Here is a 21854-nt window from a genome sequence, read left to right as displayed (position 1 = left end):
GGGAGCAAAAGCCCTTTGATTAGGTGATATAAACTTAGGCAGTAAACTTCTCAGCCTATTTGCAAGGATCTTAGAAATAACCTTATAAGAGACATTACAAAGGCTAATAGGTCTGTAATGAGAAGTATTTGAGGGGCAATCAATCTTAAGAATCAAAGAAATGTAAGTTTGATTGAGATATATTCCAAACATGTCATTATTGAAAAAACATTGTACCATCCTCACTAGATCTTCCCCAACCAGTCGCCAATACTTTTGATAGAACATTGTAGGAAAGCCATCAGGCCCCGGAACCTTCAAACCACCCATACTCTTCACCACCTTTCTAATCTCAGTTCTAGATGGACATTTAGTTAGAGAAACATTTTCAGAAATAGAGATACAAGGTTCAAACAAATCTTGGATGACGTCAAGGGAAGGTAGAAGAGCTGGATTTGGTGGAGGTCTGAAAGTATCCTCAAAAGTTGAAATGAACTCTTGTGCAACTTCCGGTCTAAAAGTAACCTAAAAACCTGCTTCATTCTGAATTTTGTCAATACTATTCCTTCTCCTTCTGAAACTAGCATTAGAATGGAAGAATTTAGTATTGTTATCAGCCTCCAAAACCATAGAAGTATTTGAGTACTGCTTCCAATATGATTCTTCCTTTTTGTACAACTCCAAGATATGCTCCTTTATATTCTTAATCTCCGCCAGCACGAGATCAGAAACAGGGCTAGCCAGAAGAGAAAAGAGAGCAGATTCAGCCTCTTTAATTTGAGAAAAAATATTTCCAAAATAAGTTTTGTTCCAAACCCTCAAAGAGGATTGCAGATCAACAAGTTTAGAGTTCATATTGAATGAAGGAGACCCATGAACATGAGTCTGCCAACAATGCTGAATCACATCCATACAAGAGGGGTCTTTAGTCCACATCTCATGAAACCTAAAGGGTTTAGGGCCACTATCAACCTTCCCAGAAACATAAATAGCTAAGGCAACATGATCAGAAGAAAGGAGTAGCCCACAGAAACCAGAGGAAAGAGATTTAACCACTCAGCATTAGCAACAACACGATAAATCCTCTCCTTTATATTAGCAACCACTAATCTATTATTCAACCAAGTAAAAGCAGGACCATGATAGCCAAGATCGGCCATCTCAAGATCTTCCATCAGGAAAACAAAATCATCAATATACCTAGAGGGTGTGGGATTCCCACCCTCCTTTTCAGACAAACTAGTAATGGCATTAAAGTCACCCAGAATCAACCAAGGCCCAGAAAGAACATTTCTCAAATCTCTTAAATAGTTCCAAACAGCAATTCGTTTATGAGCAACAGGATCTCCATATATAAAAGATACAGGCCATGAAACATTCGAGAGGTAATTTAAAAACGTACCAAAGATAGCATTTTTGTTCCCATCCACCACTAAGAAAGAAATGTTATCCTTATAGAGAACAGCAAGGCCTCCACTTCTTCCAACATGATCAACTACATAAACTTGAGGATACTTAAGCTTTTTCTGTACATGCTTCAACTTCTTATATAATAATTTAGTCTCGACTAAAAATAAAACATCAGGATCAACCTTCTTAACTAAAGCTGGAACACTACGAATGGCCTCAGGAGAGCCCATTCCCCGACAGTTCCAGGATGTAATCATGGCTTCTTCTGGAAAGCTTACAAAACCCAACAAACTCATACTTATACTACTCCAATCTTTGAAGAAAACAAAGACTAAACCGGTTGAACTCCAAAAATAACATAAAGATTCAAATTGTATCTCACAATCGACTTCACAAACCCAGAAGATAAAGACATTCAATCACTTTCTTACCACCCCTCCAAAAGGCTCATCGAAAAGTTATTCATAAAACTGAAATTGGATCACTGTCTCTGAAAAGTACTTCAGCGAGATCATCATAAAGTGATATTCTACCAAAATTTAAAACCCGAATAGGACTAACACTCCACCACAAGAAAGAGCCCAGCTATCAATGGAAAAATTCTCTTTTCAGCAATTCATCCCTAACTAACACACAAGAAATCGGCGAATCAAGACCTAGTTTCCTTTCAGCAGAGCGTTCTGTATCTCAATGGTATTAGCGTCACTTGTAACCGAATTCACCGTTGATATAAACACACCAAAACATATGCACCTCCACTACAAACCTTATACAGAAGAACAAAACTTGAAATTCATTAGAAATAGGCAATTCTGGATAAATTGGAAGAAAGTGATTGAGGTAATTAGCTACTAGGATCAGAATTCATCATCTTATACAACTAGGTAATGGCCTGAATCTGATCAAAGTTGGCCTGAAACTCACCGAAAATACTCTGGACGGTCGTAACTTTGGAATACTCTACCACCTTAGGCAAGCACCGCCATCACACTGAGAATAAATGGAAACATAAAGTTGCAAAGTTGTCTTCTTCCTAAAGTTCATACCTTTTTCACTTCATATCTCAAACCGGGCAAGCAAAATCGTGAAGAAGGAGCAAAGAAGAAGGAGCAAAATCGTGAAGATGAAGGAGCAAAATCGATTGAATTCTCAGTCCTTCAAGTCCATGGGTGCTCCAATCGATCCGTTAGGTCATTACTTGATTCAATCTCTTCAACAAAGAAAGGGCATCTCAGCTTTATGCCTATGTAGCTTCTAAGCTTGTGAAGAGTAATTCTCTCTAAACTCAGATGTGAGGATTTGACCAGAGAGCGACCTAATAGCTGCTTAAAACTCTTCTAATTTGTCTTCCCAAAAGGAAGAAATTATGTTAAATGATCATTGGGATGCCATTATGCCAACATCATCTGCGGAAATTTAAATATACTCCATTGTCACGTATAGCTGCACGCATCTATGTGAAATTGTGTCGGGGGCGTTAGAACTTGTTGCATTATTAAAAAATAAATAAATAAATTGTTTCATTATTTTTCCAATTGAAATAAGCTGGAAAGAGTTCCATATATCAGAACATGCAAAGAGACAATCGATTTCCAGATTCCAAAAAACAAATTAAAATAAATGTCTTTTGGTCTTTGGCTTCCGCGTTTCGCAAAGAGACTCAGGTCTTTTATACTTTTAGTATATAAACTAGTTACATACAATCAAACAAAACAGGAAAACAATAAAGTACGAAATTAATGAAAAATCAAATGACGCAATCGCGGCAGGACTTGTGCACGTCTTCTGCGCCACACACATGGCAAAGTGCCTCATTTGCTTGGCCAACTGAACATGTATTCTTCTTTGCCTGGATGGTGTATAAAATATATACCATCCCGTTTAACCTTCCATTCGCACCAGTGATCACATTTATTCTTATCCCTACCGAAGTTATAAATATCATAAGTTCCTTTTACATTTGCCTCGGTTCTGGAGAATCTGGACCACTGCATTTCACACCAGAAGCGTGTTGTACCCCAAAAATTGGCTTTGAAACTCAACGTTGTTTCTTGTCCATCATATATTATACGGTTTCCAAGATCGTCATTCTTTGATTTGCAATGGATCTCTAGCCGTCGACCGAGATTATTCGTCACCTTAACATTTACCCTCTCTAAGATCTTCGTACTAGATACCAATGAGCTTCCATATAATGCTAACACAAGTACAGCAATAGCAACTCGAAAACCATAATTGCTTCTATTGTCCAAACAACTCATTGTGGCTCTTCTTTGTTGTTATTTGTTTACTTGGGATAATGTTGGTTTTAAGTCAATTTATATAAGACTTTTAAGGCCCAAATATAGCTTGTTTTCTTACCGTTTATTATTTAGAAGATGTGATTTTATTCTTTACTAAAACAATATTCAATTAGCAAATCCGTTTTGGTGTTTATATATAGTGGTGATGCTCCGTAACAATAGCCTGATGCATTTGGTCATTTGCTTCCATTACCTATAATTAAGAAATGAAATCACTAATTTTTACATATGCAAAATATATTGATTATCATATATGCTTATTCTTGGAGAGATCTTCTATACATAAATAGTTTGTTTAGATATATGTATCCGTGTGTATTGCAATGCAAACCAACTTTATTAGTAGAAAAGGAGCTGGATTTATTTCTTTCTGAAAGTTTAATACAGGGGCACTAAAAACTAATTCTGCGTCGATTCGCACTTTGGAAAAAACTAGTTAAGGAGGTTTGAAAACCTGATTTGCTCGGAGCACAATCTTTCCACTTATACACTGGATGTAGTCCGTAGACGACTTACAAATAATTCATTTGTTTTAGGTATCCCTACGGAAAACCGTACCTCAGCTCAAACTTTGATACCTGGGGACATAAGCGCGCTTACTTTAGGTAGACATTCCTGTCTATTAACTCCTTCCATTTCATTCCAATCAGGGTTCTCCCTACACCACCACAATCTGAGTTGAGTCAACCACCACCACCAAAGGCTGAGACAAGTCCAGCACCTGCTCAATGTGGGTCACCAGTCCAAATGAGTTGTGCTGATGAGGCAATGCATAACTTTTACACTGCCATTACACCCGAGTGCTGCACTGCCCACAACGCAGTTGAAGAAGCTTGCTATTCTCATGTTTTTGGGATCTCTACTTCTCTCATGCATGCTTCCCTTCCTCAGGTCACACTGCCCTCAAAACTCTGCTTCAATCCCAATTCTATGTCAAGCTCGCCACTACCAAAGTCTAGCTCCTTCACCGCCAAAGCCTGTGCAAAGTCCACAACCACCACCGCCAAAGTCTATGCCTAGTCTACCACCACCACCACCAAAAAGTCCTTCACCACCACAGTCTACATCACCACCTGCTCAGTGTTGGTCAACTAGCTTGTGTTGAACAGGTGGTTCATGGTTCGCTCTTTAGGGTTATTACACCCGATTGCTGCAATGCACTTCGAGGAGTTGATGATGCATGCGTGTCACAGGTGTTTGGGGCCTACAGTGCAATCTTGTCTCCTTTGGTCAAGTCCCGTTGCAGATAAATGTCAGAGTTTTCGACAACTTACCAATAGTTTCATTCCTTCGTTAGGTTTATAGTTTGAGACTTTTGAGGCTAGACCACAAGTGTGTTTAGTAAATTATGAAATCAAGAAGTTTGTAATACGAATATTTTCAGATCAATAAGCATATTTTAGTAACTCATCCCAATAGACAATAGTGATATTTAGTTGAATTTTCGCATGATATGATTATTACGATAAAATATCCAGACAGGCATAATGTTTTGTTAATTATGTGTGTTTTGCATACTTGACCTGAAGCTTCTTGACAGACAATTTCCACTCTTGACTGCCCTTTTCTATCTCGAGACTTCCCAGCATTCACATCTTTTAACTCAAAAGTCATCGTATAGATTATGTCTCCAGCCATGTTAACGATCGATCTATAAAATTTTGCTGCGAGATCCCCAGCTGTTTGGATTCCCAGGAAGAAAATATCTAGTTGCAGTGAATACAAGTAATATCAAATTTTAACCAAAAGGATGCGAGTCTGTAAATTAAAATTCCCAGTAATGCAGCATTGGCGTTGCTTAATTTCTAGGTCGCTGTTCCTTGGGAGCAATAAGCATATTATTCCCAATATTGTACGTAAATTTGGTTATTATAAAATACTTAGTAAAATATATTAAAACACGAAGAGGTCGAAGTCAGAAGCATCAATATGGACGTGGAGGCAGAACAATAACTCGAAGACAATGTGTGTAAACTTGTTGAAACAAGTTTCGCAGTCTTCTGAGTAAACTTAAGGAGCTGTGAAAAGATGTACAGATTCTCAAAAGAGCAAAATTACGTTCTGTTCATATATGAGGGGGCAAATTAAACTGCTTTCAGGATTACAAAGGGGTTTGTTTCAATTAACTGTAAGGATTGACCATGTAAAAGAACACAATTGCTATCATTCTTTTCAGTATAAGAGTTTTTTTTCTCAACTATAACAGACTATTTCAACTGTAGACCAATTCCTTCAAACTCTATATATATATATTTGTTCCACTGCGAGGATAAAATCAACGAGGAACAGACTCCTGTAAGTTATTAAATTCAAGATTGAGCGAGATGTTAGTGCAAAATCATGATTTACACATTCAGTAAAACCACAAGGCCACTTACTGTCATTAAGGGTGTCCAAGGGTGTCCATGGCACCTGTTTAACCGGAACTGGAACTATAGAAAAAATTATGATTCCGGTTCCTATTTTTAGGAACCGTTTAAAAATAGATACTAAAAAACCAGACTATATAGAATTGGAATCGAATGGTTACCGGACTAGAACTGGAACCGGACGTTATCGTAATTTTAATATAAAAAATATCGAAATAAAATATAAAAACTCAAAACATTTATTTATATATTATTAAAGTTTATTTATTAGTGAAATATATAGTTTTCATAGTATTTAATATTATAAATAATATAAAATTATAGCCTACAACCTACAACTTTAAATATATGGTTTTATTTAACTTACTATTGAATGGCGTAATTACTTATATTAATATTTAAAAAGTGACAGTATTTTTGTGTTTTTAGTATACATTTTTCAATAAGACTAATAAAAAATTTGTATAAATTGTAAATCTATTACTAACAGAAATAAAAAACTGGAACTAGAAATACCCGAACCGACGGTTATGGATCTAGTTCCATAATTTTAAAAACCGCAAAAAATCGAAACCGTAAAATTAAATAGTTTACCTCTAGCTGATTGATATGGATGATAAAGAAAATTAGAATAGTAAAGAAATATATCTACCATTTCAATCGGATACAATTTGCGGTGGCTAATACATCAGAGTAGAAAAGAAAGGGCAATAACAACCACAAAAAATATAGGATCAAATGGTAAATACTAAATTGGACATAAACAATGGCAGACATAAGCAAAGAGTAAATACCACGAAAATAAAACAACCGGCATTCTCTGTCTCTCTATTATTTTCTTTTCTTTTCTGCTTGTGTTATTTCTTTGTCTTAATATTGGAATTTAAACGATATTTTGGGACAATAAAATGGATAAATAAAGCGTGAAGATTACAGAACATAAGTACTCAAAAACCTAGTAGAAAAGGAAGAATTATATCTTTCTTATCGGCATCATCATTTGCATATGTCACTACGGTATTCATTCAAAGTCGAAAAACTATAATTTACTGTCTTGTGGCCTTTCTAGCTCCAAGCAAAAACAAAAACAATGCCATGATACAATTTGGACCCAAGAAGCTAGCCTTTCCTATGTGACTATGTTATGCGTTGCCCAAATCAGTACCATTGAGAGTTCAGCAGAATAAGCCCCTTCGGTGCAGAGATGCCAAAGTTACATTTCTCAAGTACAGTCCCTTCAAAATGCAAACTTTTTAACCCCCCCTTCAAAATGCCAACTCAACTAACCAGAAAAGCCAAACAGAGACCGATGTCCAACTTTTTCAATATGGTACATCCTGAAAGGTATTAACACCTGTACTTTGAACTCCTTAATCATTGCTTACGCCATTTTAAAAGTTTTAACAGACTAATACACTGCATTCCCTACGTGAGCCGTTGCTCCTACACAAACTCTCAACTTTCACTTCAAAACTGACTGTTTCAAAACTTTTTGAGGCTCGTCGTCACAGTTGTAATCGTTTATGATTAGGGATTCTTCATGCAGAACATTTACATAAACAGTAAACATGTAGCATCCCTGAAGAGCCACTAATAGGACAATCTTCAGCTAAAAGCTAATTTACAGCTTCGAAGAGAAGAACCTGAGGTTGCAAATGCCCTCTTTCGCACATGGAAAGAACATCATTCCAGCCACCAATAACCTAGACAGATCAAATTTAATTACAAAGCAGATAAAGGATTACCAGACTGGTACAAAATGGCTGTAATATAGTACCTTGACAGTTATGTCATCATACATGATCCATCGTTCATGTTCATGACTATAGGCAAAGCAATGATAATGTTGCCCATAGTAGCAGACCTACAAAATACTGTATAGTCAGCAATTCAAATTATGGTATTTGGCTTACAGAGAAATGTGGTCATGAACTTTTTCAGATTATCTATCTAATAAAAAGGCTTGGTCGGGCCCCATCCTGTGGCTACCATTGTATTTCACAAGTTGTGACACGGTAGATCCAAAGTCTTATAGGGTATGTGCAGTGGAGTCTACAATGTTAATTTGAAAGAGTATTGAATCATTGTTGATTTGGTCAACAATGACTGCTTTTATCATTCAGTTGGTTGGGGTTCTTTTGGGCCTAATTTAAAACAGTGTCGTGGGCACGGGCTATATACTAGTACCACAACAAAACATAGGGAAGAAATAATAACAATAACAATAACAATAAGCTTAGTTACATTGACACGGATAGGTGTGTCTGTATCCAACACGGATACAAAGCCTCTGACACGGCAAAATATAAAAAATTGAGGAATATTACACACAATATGTGTGCTATATGTGTCTGACACGGACACATGGATACGTATCCGACACTGATTATTTTCAGAATATGGTGTGTCCATGTAACATAGACAATAAGTGTAAGGAAAGTGGGAAACACGCAGAGACATGAAGATTACTTACTGTGCTGGTTGAGGAATGTGAGCATCCTCTATAACGAATTATAGATATGAGGGTAATTCATGGATTGACTTACACAACAGAGGTCCACCCATCCCTCTTTTTGTTTTGGTTTTCCTTTTTATCCATTTACTGGATAGGCCAGGGTTAGGTATATCCCACCAGATTCAGACATTCCGTAGTTAGTATCACTCAACCTCTTCCGGATTGGCTTGCAATTCAAAAGTCAAAAAGGTATACAAAATGCTCTCTAAACTACCTCTTATAAGAGGCTAATAGATCAGCGGCTCTATTAGCCTACCTGTATACATGATTTACCACTACCTAATCTAGGCTGGTGTGATTTTATTTTTTTTCCTCCAACTTCTCGTCTTAGATGGCTTTCAGCCATTAGCTCGCATCCTTAATATAAACACCTTCCGTTTAAGATTTCTACTTCTGTTTAAATGACTAGAAATAGGGGAATTCAAGCATTTTTAAAGTGACTTCAAATCAATATGGGGATAGGACAGGAAACCAGAGGAAAATTTAGATAATTTTCAAGTGAAATGCAGACAACATACATAAAATATCAGATGATTGGAGTCTAACGATGGGCTCTAAATACATATGTCCAATATGGTGACTAGAAAATCTTCCTAGCCAATGTTCTAGGACAATGAAAAAGAGAAGGAGAACAACACCTACTGCTCTACCTACATGATAGTGTGGTACAGACACAAAAACACACAGGTAAGCATTCCATTCAGGCAAGTAAACACCTTAGTTACATTGACACGGATAGGTGTGTCTGTATCCAACATGGATGTTGAAGTGTCGAAATATCCAAATTTAAGGTATCTCACATAAAATGGGTGTCCAACACGGACACAAGGATAACAATCCAACACGAATTATTTTGAAAATATGAGCACACATCATAAATTACTTTAAGAGAGTTAGATGCTAGAGCAACAGATCGTTTGGCTGAACTGCTCTTATTCTAAACTTGCAACTGTAAGTCGAACCACTGAACAGTAGAAAGTGTAAACAGATAACTCTTACTAGATCTGATCAAAAAACCAATTCTAATGTAATTATGAAATCGAAAAGCCAGTACTTTCAATCATCAAAACTTAGATTAAAAAGTATTACAAGTGAGGTTTCAAGAAAACATACCACTGAAACAAGGCAGTATCGGTTCCCAGGATCAAGACCACGATACAAAACACCGATATCTAATTCTGGGGTTAGGGCTGCCAACGTAGCTGATATGTCACCTATAGTCTCTCGGGTATTTTGCCAACCCAGAACTGCAAGATGAAAGAGGCAAATTATGTACCCCGACAGATTCCTTGTCATGACAAATTTCACTTAACAACACTGACAAGGTAGCAGCAATCTAATCTTATCCAAAACACAATAAACATACCTGTTGTGAAAACATGTGGAGGACCAGAAAGAATGTGATGAATATAGTTGAGTTTTCCACAACCACCTGCTTCTGTGTCACAAGCTAATTGGTGATTCATCTCTACCAGATTCAGAAGCTCGTCCAGAGAGCTATCAGCACACATAGCCTGACAGAAAAAAGTTGTCAATAGCCTTAAAGAAGTTTTGTTCAACCGCCAGAGCAGCTTTCGCTACTGCCAGTTCAACTTCCATCGGAATACCCCCTTCTAACAGTTCAAAATATTACACAATGGAAACCGTGGCAGCAACAAAAACTCTTGTAGCAACAAAGAGGAACCTAACCGATATTACATCATTTTTAAAAAATTTGTAACCCCAATGATGACACTCAACAAAGAGGACGTGGACGGTCTACCAGCAGTAAATACACGACTAAACCGTGTAGAAGAAGCACTTTTGAGGCTACATGTTTTGAGTGCGGCAAAGTTGGACATAAGAAAAGTGATTGTCCATAGTTAAAGAGAGTGGCGTTATTCCATGATGATCATAGTGAGATGGCTGCTACACAATTGCCACATAGTATGACTCAGTCTGTGGTTGTTACACCTCCTGATTCTGGTGTTCCTGCTTTGATGATCCGTCAATCCTTGGTTACATCTTCTACTGATAAACCTTCATGGCGTCGTTTTGCCATTTTTGAAACTCGTTGTATTGCTGGAGGCAAACTTTGCAATGTAATTATTGATAGTGGTTCTAGTGATAATCTTGTCTCACAAGAAATGGTTGATAAGCTCCAATTGAAGACTGAACCGCTTCTAGAACCATACAAAATACAAGGTTTGAACAAGGGTAGTGCAATTGAGGTTACTCGTCGTTGCTTGGTTCCTTTCTCCATTGGCTCCCTTTACAAAGATGAAGTTTGGTGCACTGTGATTCCTATGACTACTGTTTGACATCTATTATTGGGGCGACCATGGCAATTTGACAGAGATACAACTTATGATGGCGCTGCCAGCACCTATTCTTTCATTTTTCGGGGCCAACAGGTTGTATTGTCTCCACTTCCTCCTACATCTACTGTTCAAAGTATGCCACAACGTTCTCTCTTTTCTTCTTCTTAAACTCGAGGACGAGTTTGCTTTTAAGCCGGGGAGTCTGATGCATGGGCATGGAATACTTAGTACTTGGTTTATTTAATTAGTTCTATTTAGTTAGTTTCTATTTTTATTTATTATGTTAATAGTAGTTTTCTATTAGGACTCTAAATAGAATTAGGAACAAGGTTTATTATATAAAGGCATCTAGGCCTTCATTGTTACATTGGTTGTTTTTGGATTGTTTAATCAAAAGATTGAATTAAGGAAATTCGTTTTCCCTTTGAAACCCTAGTTTTTGGGTGTTTATCAATTTTATTCATTGGTGTTTATCATCGAAGTTGCTTCCGCCTTCGTGTACATCACCCAAAGAATAACAATCATAACTATTCCATACTAACCAAAGAAATATAGGTTATATGGAATAGCAATTAATAAATTGAAACAAACCTTCATTGTCCGCAGTGCACTAGCATTGATGTGGTGGAAGAAGGACGTGTACTTTAGATGTTTGGACTCCACACCACAATTGTAGCAGTTCATACGTTCGAAGATGTCCATTCCAAAAAGAGTGTGTGCTATACAAGCACTGTTTGCACAATCCCAAGAGCCCGAGCAATTGCTTTCTTCAGACTCAGCGTCAGAAGTACTTGAACTAGAAGTAAATGACCGATGAAGGCAGTCAAAGATGACTGCCAATACTTCAGAAGCATCATTCATCTGAGCCTATAATTGCAATACAACTATCAGATCTATTTCCATAGAAGAGAATAATTTAAACATAAACAAAATACAGCCCAAACCCAGTTAATTTACCTCTCGGAAAAAATTACTGTCAGGATACAAGTTGCTTAGAGCAATTCTCAGTTGAGTGGGAGCAACAGATTCTCTCCTTAAGTCTGTCGTTGCCATATTCAGGGCACTAAAAATATCATACAATGCACAGACAACACAAGGATCCCCGACATGCACATGCATTGCAGTTGACTTTCTCAGGAACTCTTCTCGAAAACGTCTTAAATGCCATAAAGACTGCATTCTCACAATAAGAACATCATAATCAGGGTATGAAAATGATAGTGAACTATTTCATAGTAGATATCAATGAAATGGAAATAGGAGCTCTAAGGATAGTTTAGGCACCAACCTGTATAATTACATTCAGAAAGCAGTTGTATTCACCAACTTCATTTCTCAGCCCTGTTCCGACCATATCCATTTTGATCACACTGTCTGTAATGACTTCATCCAGGGCAACCCCAGATTTATCTTCCTGAGGAGATATCTTTCGAGACACTCTTGACCTTGGAACGGTAGGCATATCTTGATGTGATTGAAACACGTCTTCAAGTAAAGAAACAAAAATAATAATTCAAGAATTAATCATATACTGCCAGATGAATTTTAGAGGAATAAATATGAAATTTTAAGGTCAGGATCATTCAATGTTGAGATTTGAGAATCCAATATAAGGATTATAGGCTAATTCCATTCACACAAGAAGAACATCAGATGCAGCAAAGTGGTATCATCCATAATGAAAAAAATAAAAATGTATTTTAATTGATATGCTGAATTTACAAGGGGACGAGAAAAGGCTTACCCTATAGACATTTAAAATGCAGACATACAATATGGAACCCAAAAATGAAACACAGAATTATCGTAATAGACTTGCATTATTCTGATTGGACTTGGGACTTGTCTTTAAGCGTGCTTCCTGAAACTATTTTAAAAGCTTTTAACCACATCGAGTTATTTTTAAACAAATTGATTTGTGCCAACAAAAATATCAATCTGACTATGACTTTAACTAAACACAGTTCCCCAAATCAAGAAAAACGTGAGACCCAAATTTTAAAGGAACCTAGTACTTTTGACACGACTATGTTCTTCCAGAAATCGGAATAGATCGCCATGCCACGTTGCATTTAATGTCTTCAGAATATGCTTTCCCGAAATTTGAAATTTTAAAATCAAATATTGGATAACAAAAAATCCTGTTCATTCTTAAGTTAAAGCAAAATAGCAAATAAGAACTATAACAAAACTCTAGCTACTCCTCTCATCAACATTTCCCATCAAAAGATAAGAGTTCCCAAATGGGGATTATCCCCTCTCCTTTCAAATTTCTGACCAAAGGAAACGCAGTCCTTTCATCGAAATAATCTAGTGCTCTATCCTTTCTTCTACTTTATGTAAAATCCCAGAAAATGGCAAAAAAAGGGAAGAAAAACTGAGAAGGGAAATTACCAAGGCTTTGGAGAACAGCCTTTTTCAGGTCAGCTTGGAACCTTTCCTCATCAATTTCTTCAGCATGCAGTTGTCTCAATGTCTTTATACTATTGTCTCCCAAATATGAATCAGCTATTACAGACAACAATTATTCGATCATAATAAGTAATACTGGTGAATTAAGTGCCCAACTTTATCAAGTGACAAAACAGATAAAACTAAAATATAAAGAAATGCACATCTAAAACAGGAGCTATATTCGATTAAAATAATCTAAATGAAATTAATGAGAACCACAAACATAATTAACCAATTAAATACAACTATTTGAGATTCTAAACCTTTCAATGACCAATTTCAACCAACTATTTGCACACAACAAGAAATGTTGAATTTATAATAACATGCTAAAACAAAATGACCGATGTTGTAAACCTAACCGATATTTTTAAACTATGTTTTCTTAAATCAAGTAATAAAGTAATATTGCTAATGAACAGCCATTTCGTTCTGTATTTTACATGGATTAACAGCTATGTAACATGGACACGCCATATTTCAAAAAAATACATGCATCAATGTGCCCGTACTGGACACATTGTATGTAATCTACCTCAATTTTAGATATTTCAACGTGTCAGACACTTCGTATTCATCTCAGATACGGACACACGTATCCATGTCAATGTAACTTAGATTAACAATAAAGAGTGAGTTACAGGAGAAACTTAATATTTGGAGAAGATAACATTTCCAGACAATACAAGAATTTATACACAACACAGAAAAGAGAAAGAATGGACAAACTTTTATACACAAATATTATGTTCTATATAAGTAAGACAGTTGGACAGAACTAATTTAACACTATAATTCACCTATGGCACAAGGAGCCAAACACCCCCAAAAAAAAATAAAAATAATAATAATAATAATGAACTAAGGGTACTAAAAGCATAATTGATGAAACTTGCGCAATGCTTACAAAATAATCGAAATGCCCATATAAGATAAGCCTCCATAAAATAGCGACCCAAAATTAATGTGGGAGATTTCTATTTAACTATTTAATCAAAAAGTATTTGAGATCGAACTATATATAAGTATAACGAGTTGCTGCCGCAAACTCTAGTTTACAAAACAATGCCCTGCATCATCATCTCATTGAAAAACTTTATCATCTTAATTCCTATCAGTTTTAGATTTGTTGACCTCATAGTACTCATCTTTTGTCTCTTCGGAGTATTTTTTCTACTTCTCTTGACTTTGCGCTCTTGTTTCTCCAAACCTATTAGCTGCAAGAACTTGACGTATCATGGTTTATATATTTTAAATCCTTCGTCTAGTTGCTATCGACTTATCTTGCTTTTCACGATGTTATTTACATAAATCTTAATTTTGAAACTATATACTTTCCAAACACAACCCATGCGTGGAACGGGTTTCAAAGCTTGTAATCGGGATATTAATAGCAATATTAATCATAATAGTACTAATAATTAATTGTTATTACTATTATTATTTTATAATTATAGTACTATTAATAATTTCTAAAAGATGAAATGATCCATAATACAAGGTACACATGGTTTAAACAATGTACACTCATCAATTCCTCCTCATTTGCCCGAAAAGTTTGACTGAGGCATCCTAATTTGAGTAATTTGTTTTTTATACAACTCTTACACCGAAAAAAATACAAGGTATCATGCAAACATTCTTATAGATGTCTACATAAATATTTTTTTTCTAAATTAAAAAAATAAAAATATACAATGATCAGGATCGATGCATGAAGCAGAAATTGAGCAGTTTTATAACTAATTTTGACCTCCTTTGCAGTGATGTCTTTACAGCTATACCAGATTCAAATATGTTGCCAAACATATGCATTAGTACCCGTTTTAAACGAGATGAACAAACAACCTAATTTCACAGGATAGAGATAGGCGTACACTTACAAGACCCATTCTGAAGCACCTCCTGATCCACATTAAGTTGCTCTTTGGTAAAAACCTCTGACTGTGGTTTTCTGAATGAGACATTCTCCTTCCCAGGTAACAAGGGTTGAGAACTTCCATCAGACAATTTGGTAGAGCTGTTCTGGCGCTTGCCTTGCTTTCTCATACGCCGATCTGAAGTCAGGATATTTTCCTCCATCGTTCCTTGGTTAAGCATGCCTACATTTTTCAAGATCAGGTCAGGGAATAAATTTTTAATAATATAAAGATGGGAAAGCGAATTGGATGTTTCACATATGATTTTATAATGATTATAGAGCTTTGATGTTTGTTGCTAACCTTGCTGAGAATGGTTGTTTGTTTTCCTAAATCGTTGATTGCCATAATCAGTTGAGAATTTACTGGGCACTGCAGTTACTTCTGCTTCCATTATAGGGACACCAAGTAATTCTTTTGACAATACTACTGATTGACCCTCCGAAATGCAGGAGTCCTGGGGCTTCTCATGGTAGCTAAATGGGACACTGGCAACATCTGAGTACAATTTTATGTCACTCCTCCCAGAATATTTTGTGGGTTCATCCAATTCATTTTCCTGACAGTTTGAGGAAGAAGGAACTTGAGCATGAGAAGCACCAATATCAATTTCTTTCTGGCTGACTGAAGCGTCATCATCACCAGTTAATTCTAATGGCATACTGTTTCTCAACTGGTCATGTAAACATGACGGATGAACAACTCCAGGCTTGAAGTGGTCTGTGGACACTCCCTCTATCACATTCTCTACATTTGTTCGATTAGCCTTTTTCTGTTGCTCTGCTAGGTGCTTCAATTTGGCCTCATTCTCAATTCGCCGTTGATACTCCAATGTTTCTTCAAGCTTTCTCTCCTCTTCTTCAAGTTCAATCCGTCTATATTCCTCCTCTTCTTGATTATAGTCTTCACGACTTACAATATCAACGAACTCAGACTCTTGATCAGAGGTAACATGACAGTGACTGCAGCAACATACAAGCACATATAGGGATCTAAATTAGTAATAACAACAAAAAGGAACGCCAGGTTTTTGAATTTTACACTACGCTTCCTAGAACAAGAGAGACACATACTCTTGTTCTACAATTTCATGATCAAGGAAAAGCTGCTCGCCACTGCCAGTAGCCTGAAAAACTATTAAAGAACATTAGCTGCACATCGTTAAATCTGAAAAAAAACATAACTACGGTAGCTATGGGTCTAGTGAAAGGAAATGAACCAGACCCGACATAAGACCTTTGAATCCTTAGCTTTCCGATTATCCTTGCTCTTTTTCTTATCCTTTGACTTCTCCTGTGCTGGTTTTGAATGATCCCCTCCTTTACTGGTATTCTTCTGAGCATCACGTGCAAGTTCTGCTAAAAATGCTTCTCTAGCAGCATCAGATTTCTCCCTGGCATCTTTGTCCACAAGCTCCTCCAAGTGTGCCTAGAACAGATGAATTGGAGCAAATTTGAATTGCCATTGCAAGATGGTCACTGAATAATCTAAAATAAATTTAAACAAATCGCACGAACCCGCAGGAAAGATTTCACAAGAGGTAACAAAATTGTCCGGTAATCATAGGAAGAAACCGACCCAAGCTTAAACTCCAACTGCTGCACGCCAGTAAGACTCCGCATGATTTTTGCATCAATTTTACTGAGCTGCAAAACAAAACAAAACAAAACAAAACAAGGTGAGATAGAAAAGTGTGTGAAGTTGAAGTCACAGCATCCTCCATAAGTACGCCAGTAGGAGGAATATACACACCTCTAGAGATAATTGTTCCTTCTGCTTCTGGATGGCTACTTCAATGCAAGTGTCCGCTTGATGCATGTAATCGTGCATCCTCCAATCATCATCTCCTCCACTTTCCCAATCACATAAACGAGAAGTGACACCAGAGAAAGTTTCCTCATACCCAAACTGTGTAACGCTTAAAGCCTGAGCTTCTTTAAGAACATTGGATATGGCTTCCAACTCAAACCTACTACTGACTAGTGTGACATCATTATCCCTCTCTATAAGCTCTTCTTGCCGTCTACGAAGGACAGCCTCGTAACTTTGAGAAGAAAACTTGGTGATATGCTCTCTTTTCTTGAATTCCTCAACACAGAGAGTCTCCACCACCTGCAAAGCTTCCTCATAGCCCAAATGCTCGCATTTTCTATCACACGTGCTCTGCAAGTGGCAAAATTCTTTCTCAAGCATTTGGACTATTTCCATGGCACGATGTGTTTTTTCTTCTCGTGAGCTTGTCCATGACGCCAGCTCTTCCCTACTTGAAGGACCTTTAAATATCCAGGACAATAGGACATCAGTGTCAGGTACAACATCATCGTGATCACTGCCAACAAATGATGATGCAGTAGCAGCAGAGCTACTCTTCTCAAAGTATGTTCCAGATCTGATGTCACCAAATAGTAAACCCTCATCCAGAATGAGGCGCGAAGAATCACCAGTTAGAACTATCCTCTCTTCGATTTCAGATTCTTGGGTGCCACTTTGTGTCTCATCCATGATGTTATTCTTCTCAGGATATCTACCTAATCCACAACAATGTGAAAGTTCCTGCAAGAATTTGAGGACTTTCTTAAGCTGTGAGGCTCCCAAGAAGCAAATGCACAAAGGTGTCTGATCAAGACGTCGTGAAACAGGACCAAGTGTTTGGAGCTCATCCACGGCATACTGTATCACCTTGTTAAGTTGGCTTGCAGAAAGATACTTGTGCCTCAAAAGCAACTGAAAAATGCCATGGATTCTCTCAAGAAGTTTTTCACGCTCGGAATCATTGGATAATGGCCAAATTTCCTTAGACCACTGAATGCTTTCATATTCCATTAATTCAAAATTGAAAGAGTCGTCATGCTTTTTGCTTTCAACGAGATTTCCATTCTCATTCAGCTCTACCCTGGAGTCTTCATTTACTGGTGGGGTCCTCTCCTCGTCAAATGAAGAATACCATGCATCTTTAGAGCACCAATCACTACTCAAACTATCCTCCTTACCGCCATCAGTTTGACTTCCTACTTCAGGACTGTCAAGGAGCATGGGAGAATGACATTTCGACTGATCTTCAAGCATTTTTCGTGAGGCATCTTTATCAATTGGTTTCCATGGACCATTGATAAGCATCTCAACCCAATCACTGTCAACCTCTTGAGGCAAGACGGACTGTAATTTAGGGGAGAGAATCCCCATATGCTCCCGCACAACATGCTGAATATGTGATTCAGTGTCAGTAAACTTCACATTGCAGCTGCAGCATATCCAGAACTTCCATGTCTTATTGGTCTCAGCAAAAGATAGAGCTTCAGATAGAAACTCAGTTGGCAAACTATCCTTAAACGAACTAAAATGGGCCCTGAGACTGTGAACACTCACTTCAAGCAAACTTTGCTTCTTCTCAAGACTCATAGCATTCCAATAAGGTAGAACATGATTCATCCTATCTGTAGATGACACAACCTTCCGTGAATTCTTACGGCGCTCCCCCAACCGGTTGTTCCCCGATGATGACTCAGATATCTTGTCATCCTCATTCTGCAACTGTGGCAAATCAGACTTTTGCTGCAACAGTCTTGCAGCAGCAACACGCACCTCAATCTCTTTTCTTCTCTCCTCAGCTGTTTTAGTAGCTTTCTTAATCTCGTTTGGCCTTCTAGCCTGTACAAGCCTAACTTCCATGGGATCTTCGGACAACCGTCTCATGGGTATCAACCGAAACTTCTCCTCACCATTCCCATTACCCAAATTCTTCATCCAGGTCGATATCGAAGCAATGTTGGACTTCTGAATAAGCGCACGAAGCTCTTGTTGAACATGACCAATCCGTGCCTCCGGAGTCGACAATTTCAACTGACTCTCATCCTGTAAACTCTCTTTCGCAGGGTCAACCGGATTCTCAATCATTAACGCTCGTTCACACTCTTGAACAACTTCCTCATACCCTTTACTATCATTCGAAACTTCATATAGCAAATTCGCATAAAAATGAGCAAACTCAACCGAACTAGGCGACAAACAAACCGCCTTCCTAGCCGACTCAACCGCACTCCTAAGATGCTTCTGTTTAGCATTCTGGTCTTCAATCAACGACGCAACTTTCACAAAAATCGTCCCTTGTACGCGATGCAAAAGTGCCGAACTCTCATTCCTCCCACACGATTCCCTCATTAACCTCAAAGCTTTATTATGATTCCCTCTCCGTAACGAAGTCAAAGCCTTTTCACATTCCACTTTAATATTCGAATAAGTCGGACTATCAGCTTCTAAAATCAAAACACCACCCCCTTCTTCATTCTGATTCAACCCCTCAACACCAAAACTAGTACTAGTCACCCTTTCGTCGAAAATCGACACAGACCCATTTTCATATGGGACTATTGGCAGTGAAACAGGTTCAGAAACTACTGATTGGTCTTGTTGGGCTTGCTTATTAGAACGTGAAGACACAGGTGGGTTTTTTTTCTTATGCCCCATTTTTTTACTATGAAACTAACAATAACTATGCTTAATACCAATCAAATTTTCTAACTTTACATGTATAATAACATTAACATGACAGAAACGAATAAAAAAAACTTACTTGATGAAGTTGGGTTTATTGCTTTGATCTATTAACTCTTCTTTCTCTCTCTCTCTATCACCTACCTAGGGTAGATGGTGAGATTGAGATGGTGTCTGTTTTTTTGTTGTTGGTGAAGTGATGAAGAAGAAGAAGAAATGAGGAAAGAGATTTTGTTTTTTTTTTTTTTACAGAATGAAAACAACACATCTTTGTTTTTAATATAGAGGGGTAATAATGGGATTAGAAGAATGCAGTGTGGTTAATTTAGGAAAATGAGTAAATTTTGGAGTATTTTTTATTAGCAGTTCTAGAATAGGCCTGCCGCACAAGTACATATGAATCTAGGCCTTGCACTACTTCGTGATGCAATATACACGTACCTTTTGGTGTGATGAGTGGCCTACATTAATTACACCACTCTTTTTCATGGGCACACTAAATTTTCTAATTTTTTATTATTCAGGCTGCACCGATACGCATGAGTCTAAGCCCTTGTACAGTACTTCAAGATGCAATACACCCTAACTTTTGAATGTAGTATGTTGGTTTGAATGTATGGGTGATGTGAATTTACTTATACGCATTTTGGGTTTTTGTGATTGTTGTTTTTTGGTGAAATTATGTAATTGCCCTTAATTTGTAAGCACTTGAAGTGTATTGTATTGGAAATGTCATTTTCATTTTTGGTAGGTTGGGCTCGGGTTACGATGTTAGGTCATATGAGGCAAAATGAGTTTAGAATTTTAGATCACCTTATCCTGATTCCTGATTATGGTGTCTCATTTTTTAGCATTAGTTTTATTGCATTATACGTTAAGCATTAGTTTTGTTGCATTATAGGCTACTGGGCTAGCCAAATTGAATTAACTAGTTTGTTAGTGGCAGCAGTGCAACTTTCTGCCAACGTATGTGTTGAAGTCCTAGAGTTGGAAATACACAAATCCGATTCTCTGATCAAGCAACTGCTCGCAATTAAGTTTCTCTCCAGGTTCTCTCTTCAAAATGCTGTAAGTAACTTTGAAATCGTCCATTCGTCCCTGCTAAAAACTTGCTTCAGTTCCCGAAAGCTTCAATGAAGGAAAAAAACCAGTTTGAACACAGTAAAAGCATCCACTGATACTAATGGAGCAAGGGAGCAACCATCTACTGAGTGGCTCTACAACTCCACAAAACACTCAAAGATATGCATATACAACATTTATTGTTTAGAGCAATCCTCTTCTTCTTCTGTGACTAAAGATAATATAAACATCAGAAATTGGAAAAAGAGTTGGGGAAATACAAAAAACCATTACATATCAAGCCATTCTATTGGGCAAAATAATACAAGGGATTAGAAGTTTCTCAAGTACTCAAACAGCATTGCAATCTACTAATTGAATTGTCCTCCGACATTAGAAATATAAGTATGCCAAAAAACATGCTCATAAACAAGGTTCACTACAACTTTACCAGTGAGTAAGGACTTTTCAATTGCCTACTAGGCTACTATACATATCAGTTCACCAAGGAGCCATACACAGCTACCAGATTTAATGACAAGTCAACCACCATTTAGGAGAAGTCGATCACACTACAATCTGAAGCTCGCGGAAGCATTAGTAGTTTTCTACTAACTTCCATTTGAGTTTTCTGTTTTGCGGATAGCTTAGCAGCAGAAACAATAGTGATTTTCTCCAACACTCTTGCATACTTCAGTAAAAATTGGACCAGACGTAGATCATCCGTATGCCCACAAAAGCATCTGAATTCAACTGACTTCAGATGTAACAAATAATATTGGGGGAATACTGTATCAAGTGTTGGAAAATGTTCTGGAAAAGCACAATATCAGCGAGTCCCTAACATAGATCAAAATTAACACCTTAAGCATGGTAATGACATAGATATTAATTGAGGGGAAATATAAAAGGTGGAGCATATATAGAATGACTTACATCAACTAAGACAAGAGATTCAATGTTAGGCATGTCAAAAAGTAAGTCTTTCAAATGACAATCGTGAACTTCATAAGATCCTTTAGTCACTCTAAATTTGATAACGTTGAGAAGCA

At 37.2% G+C, this 21854-nt stretch overlaps 2 protein-coding genes across 3 annotated transcripts; both read right to left on the bottom strand.

Annotated features, from left to right (window-relative positions):
* Positions 1–504: 504 nt before the first annotated feature.
* Positions 505–3650, bottom strand: LOC147522844 (uncharacterized). Its single transcript, XM_086568657.1, has 3 exons — positions 3263–3650; positions 1014–1654; positions 505–951 (listed from the first exon to the last, which is right to left on the bottom strand). The coding sequence occupies exons 1-3, from the start codon at positions 3648–3650 to the stop codon at positions 505–507; spliced, it is 1476 nt and encodes a 491-aa protein (XP_086424783.1).
* Positions 3651–6954: 3304 nt separating this feature from the next.
* On the bottom strand, positions 6955–20000 carry LOC147522843 (uncharacterized). Of its 2 annotated transcripts, none has more exons than XM_086595464.1 (14): positions 17002–20000; positions 16767–16895; positions 16474–16677; positions 16323–16375; positions 15553–16211; positions 15214–15432; positions 13271–13384; positions 12165–12361; positions 11834–12049; positions 11468–11743; positions 9943–10090; positions 9690–9823; positions 7839–7925; positions 6955–7764 (listed from the first exon to the last, which is right to left on the bottom strand). In XM_086595464.1, exons 1-14 carry the CDS (start codon positions 19711–19713, stop codon positions 7678–7680), a joined length of 5235 nt encoding a protein of 1744 aa, XP_086451590.1. In that variant the 5' UTR covers positions 19714–20000; the 3' UTR covers positions 6955–7677. The 2 variants fall into 2 exon arrangements, with proteins under 2 accessions (XP_086451590.1, XP_086451597.1); XM_086595471.1 differs by having other exon boundaries at positions 16486–16677.
* Positions 20001–21854: the final 1854 nt, after the last annotated feature.

This window comes from Coptis chinensis, chromosome 1 (genome assembly GCF_015680905.1).
Source record: "Coptis chinensis isolate HL-2020 chromosome 1, ASM1568090v1, whole genome shotgun sequence".
NCBI classification, from domain to species: domain Eukaryota; kingdom Viridiplantae; phylum Streptophyta; class Magnoliopsida; order Ranunculales; family Ranunculaceae; genus Coptis; species Coptis chinensis.
This window is presented reverse-complemented; position numbering and strand designations above follow the sequence as displayed.

Coding starts and splice junctions, on each gene's coding strand:
- LOC147522844 (XM_086568657.1), bottom strand. CDS start 3,650: ATGAGTTGTTTGGACAATAGAAGCAATTATGGTTTTCGAGTTGCTATT. Junction 1,655..3,262: donor ATGGAAGGTTAAACGGGATG/GTATATATTTTA, acceptor TAAGCTTTCCAG/AAGAAGCCATGATTACATCC. Junction 952..1,013: donor GGTTAAATCTCTTTCCTCTG/GTTTCTGTGGGC, acceptor GTTTCTGGGAAG/GTTGATAGTGGCCCTAAACC.
- LOC147522843 (XM_086595464.1), bottom strand. CDS start 19,713: ATGGGGCATAAGAAAAAAAACCCACCTGTGTCTTCACGTTCTAATAAG. Junction 11,744..11,833: donor ACAGTAATTTTTTCCGAGAG/GTAAATTAACTG, acceptor TTGCAATTATAG/GCTCAGATGAATGATGCTTC. Junction 10,091..11,467: donor GTGCACTGCGGACAATGAAG/GTTTGTTTCAAT, acceptor TTTTTCTGTCAG/GCTATGTGTGCTGATAGCTC.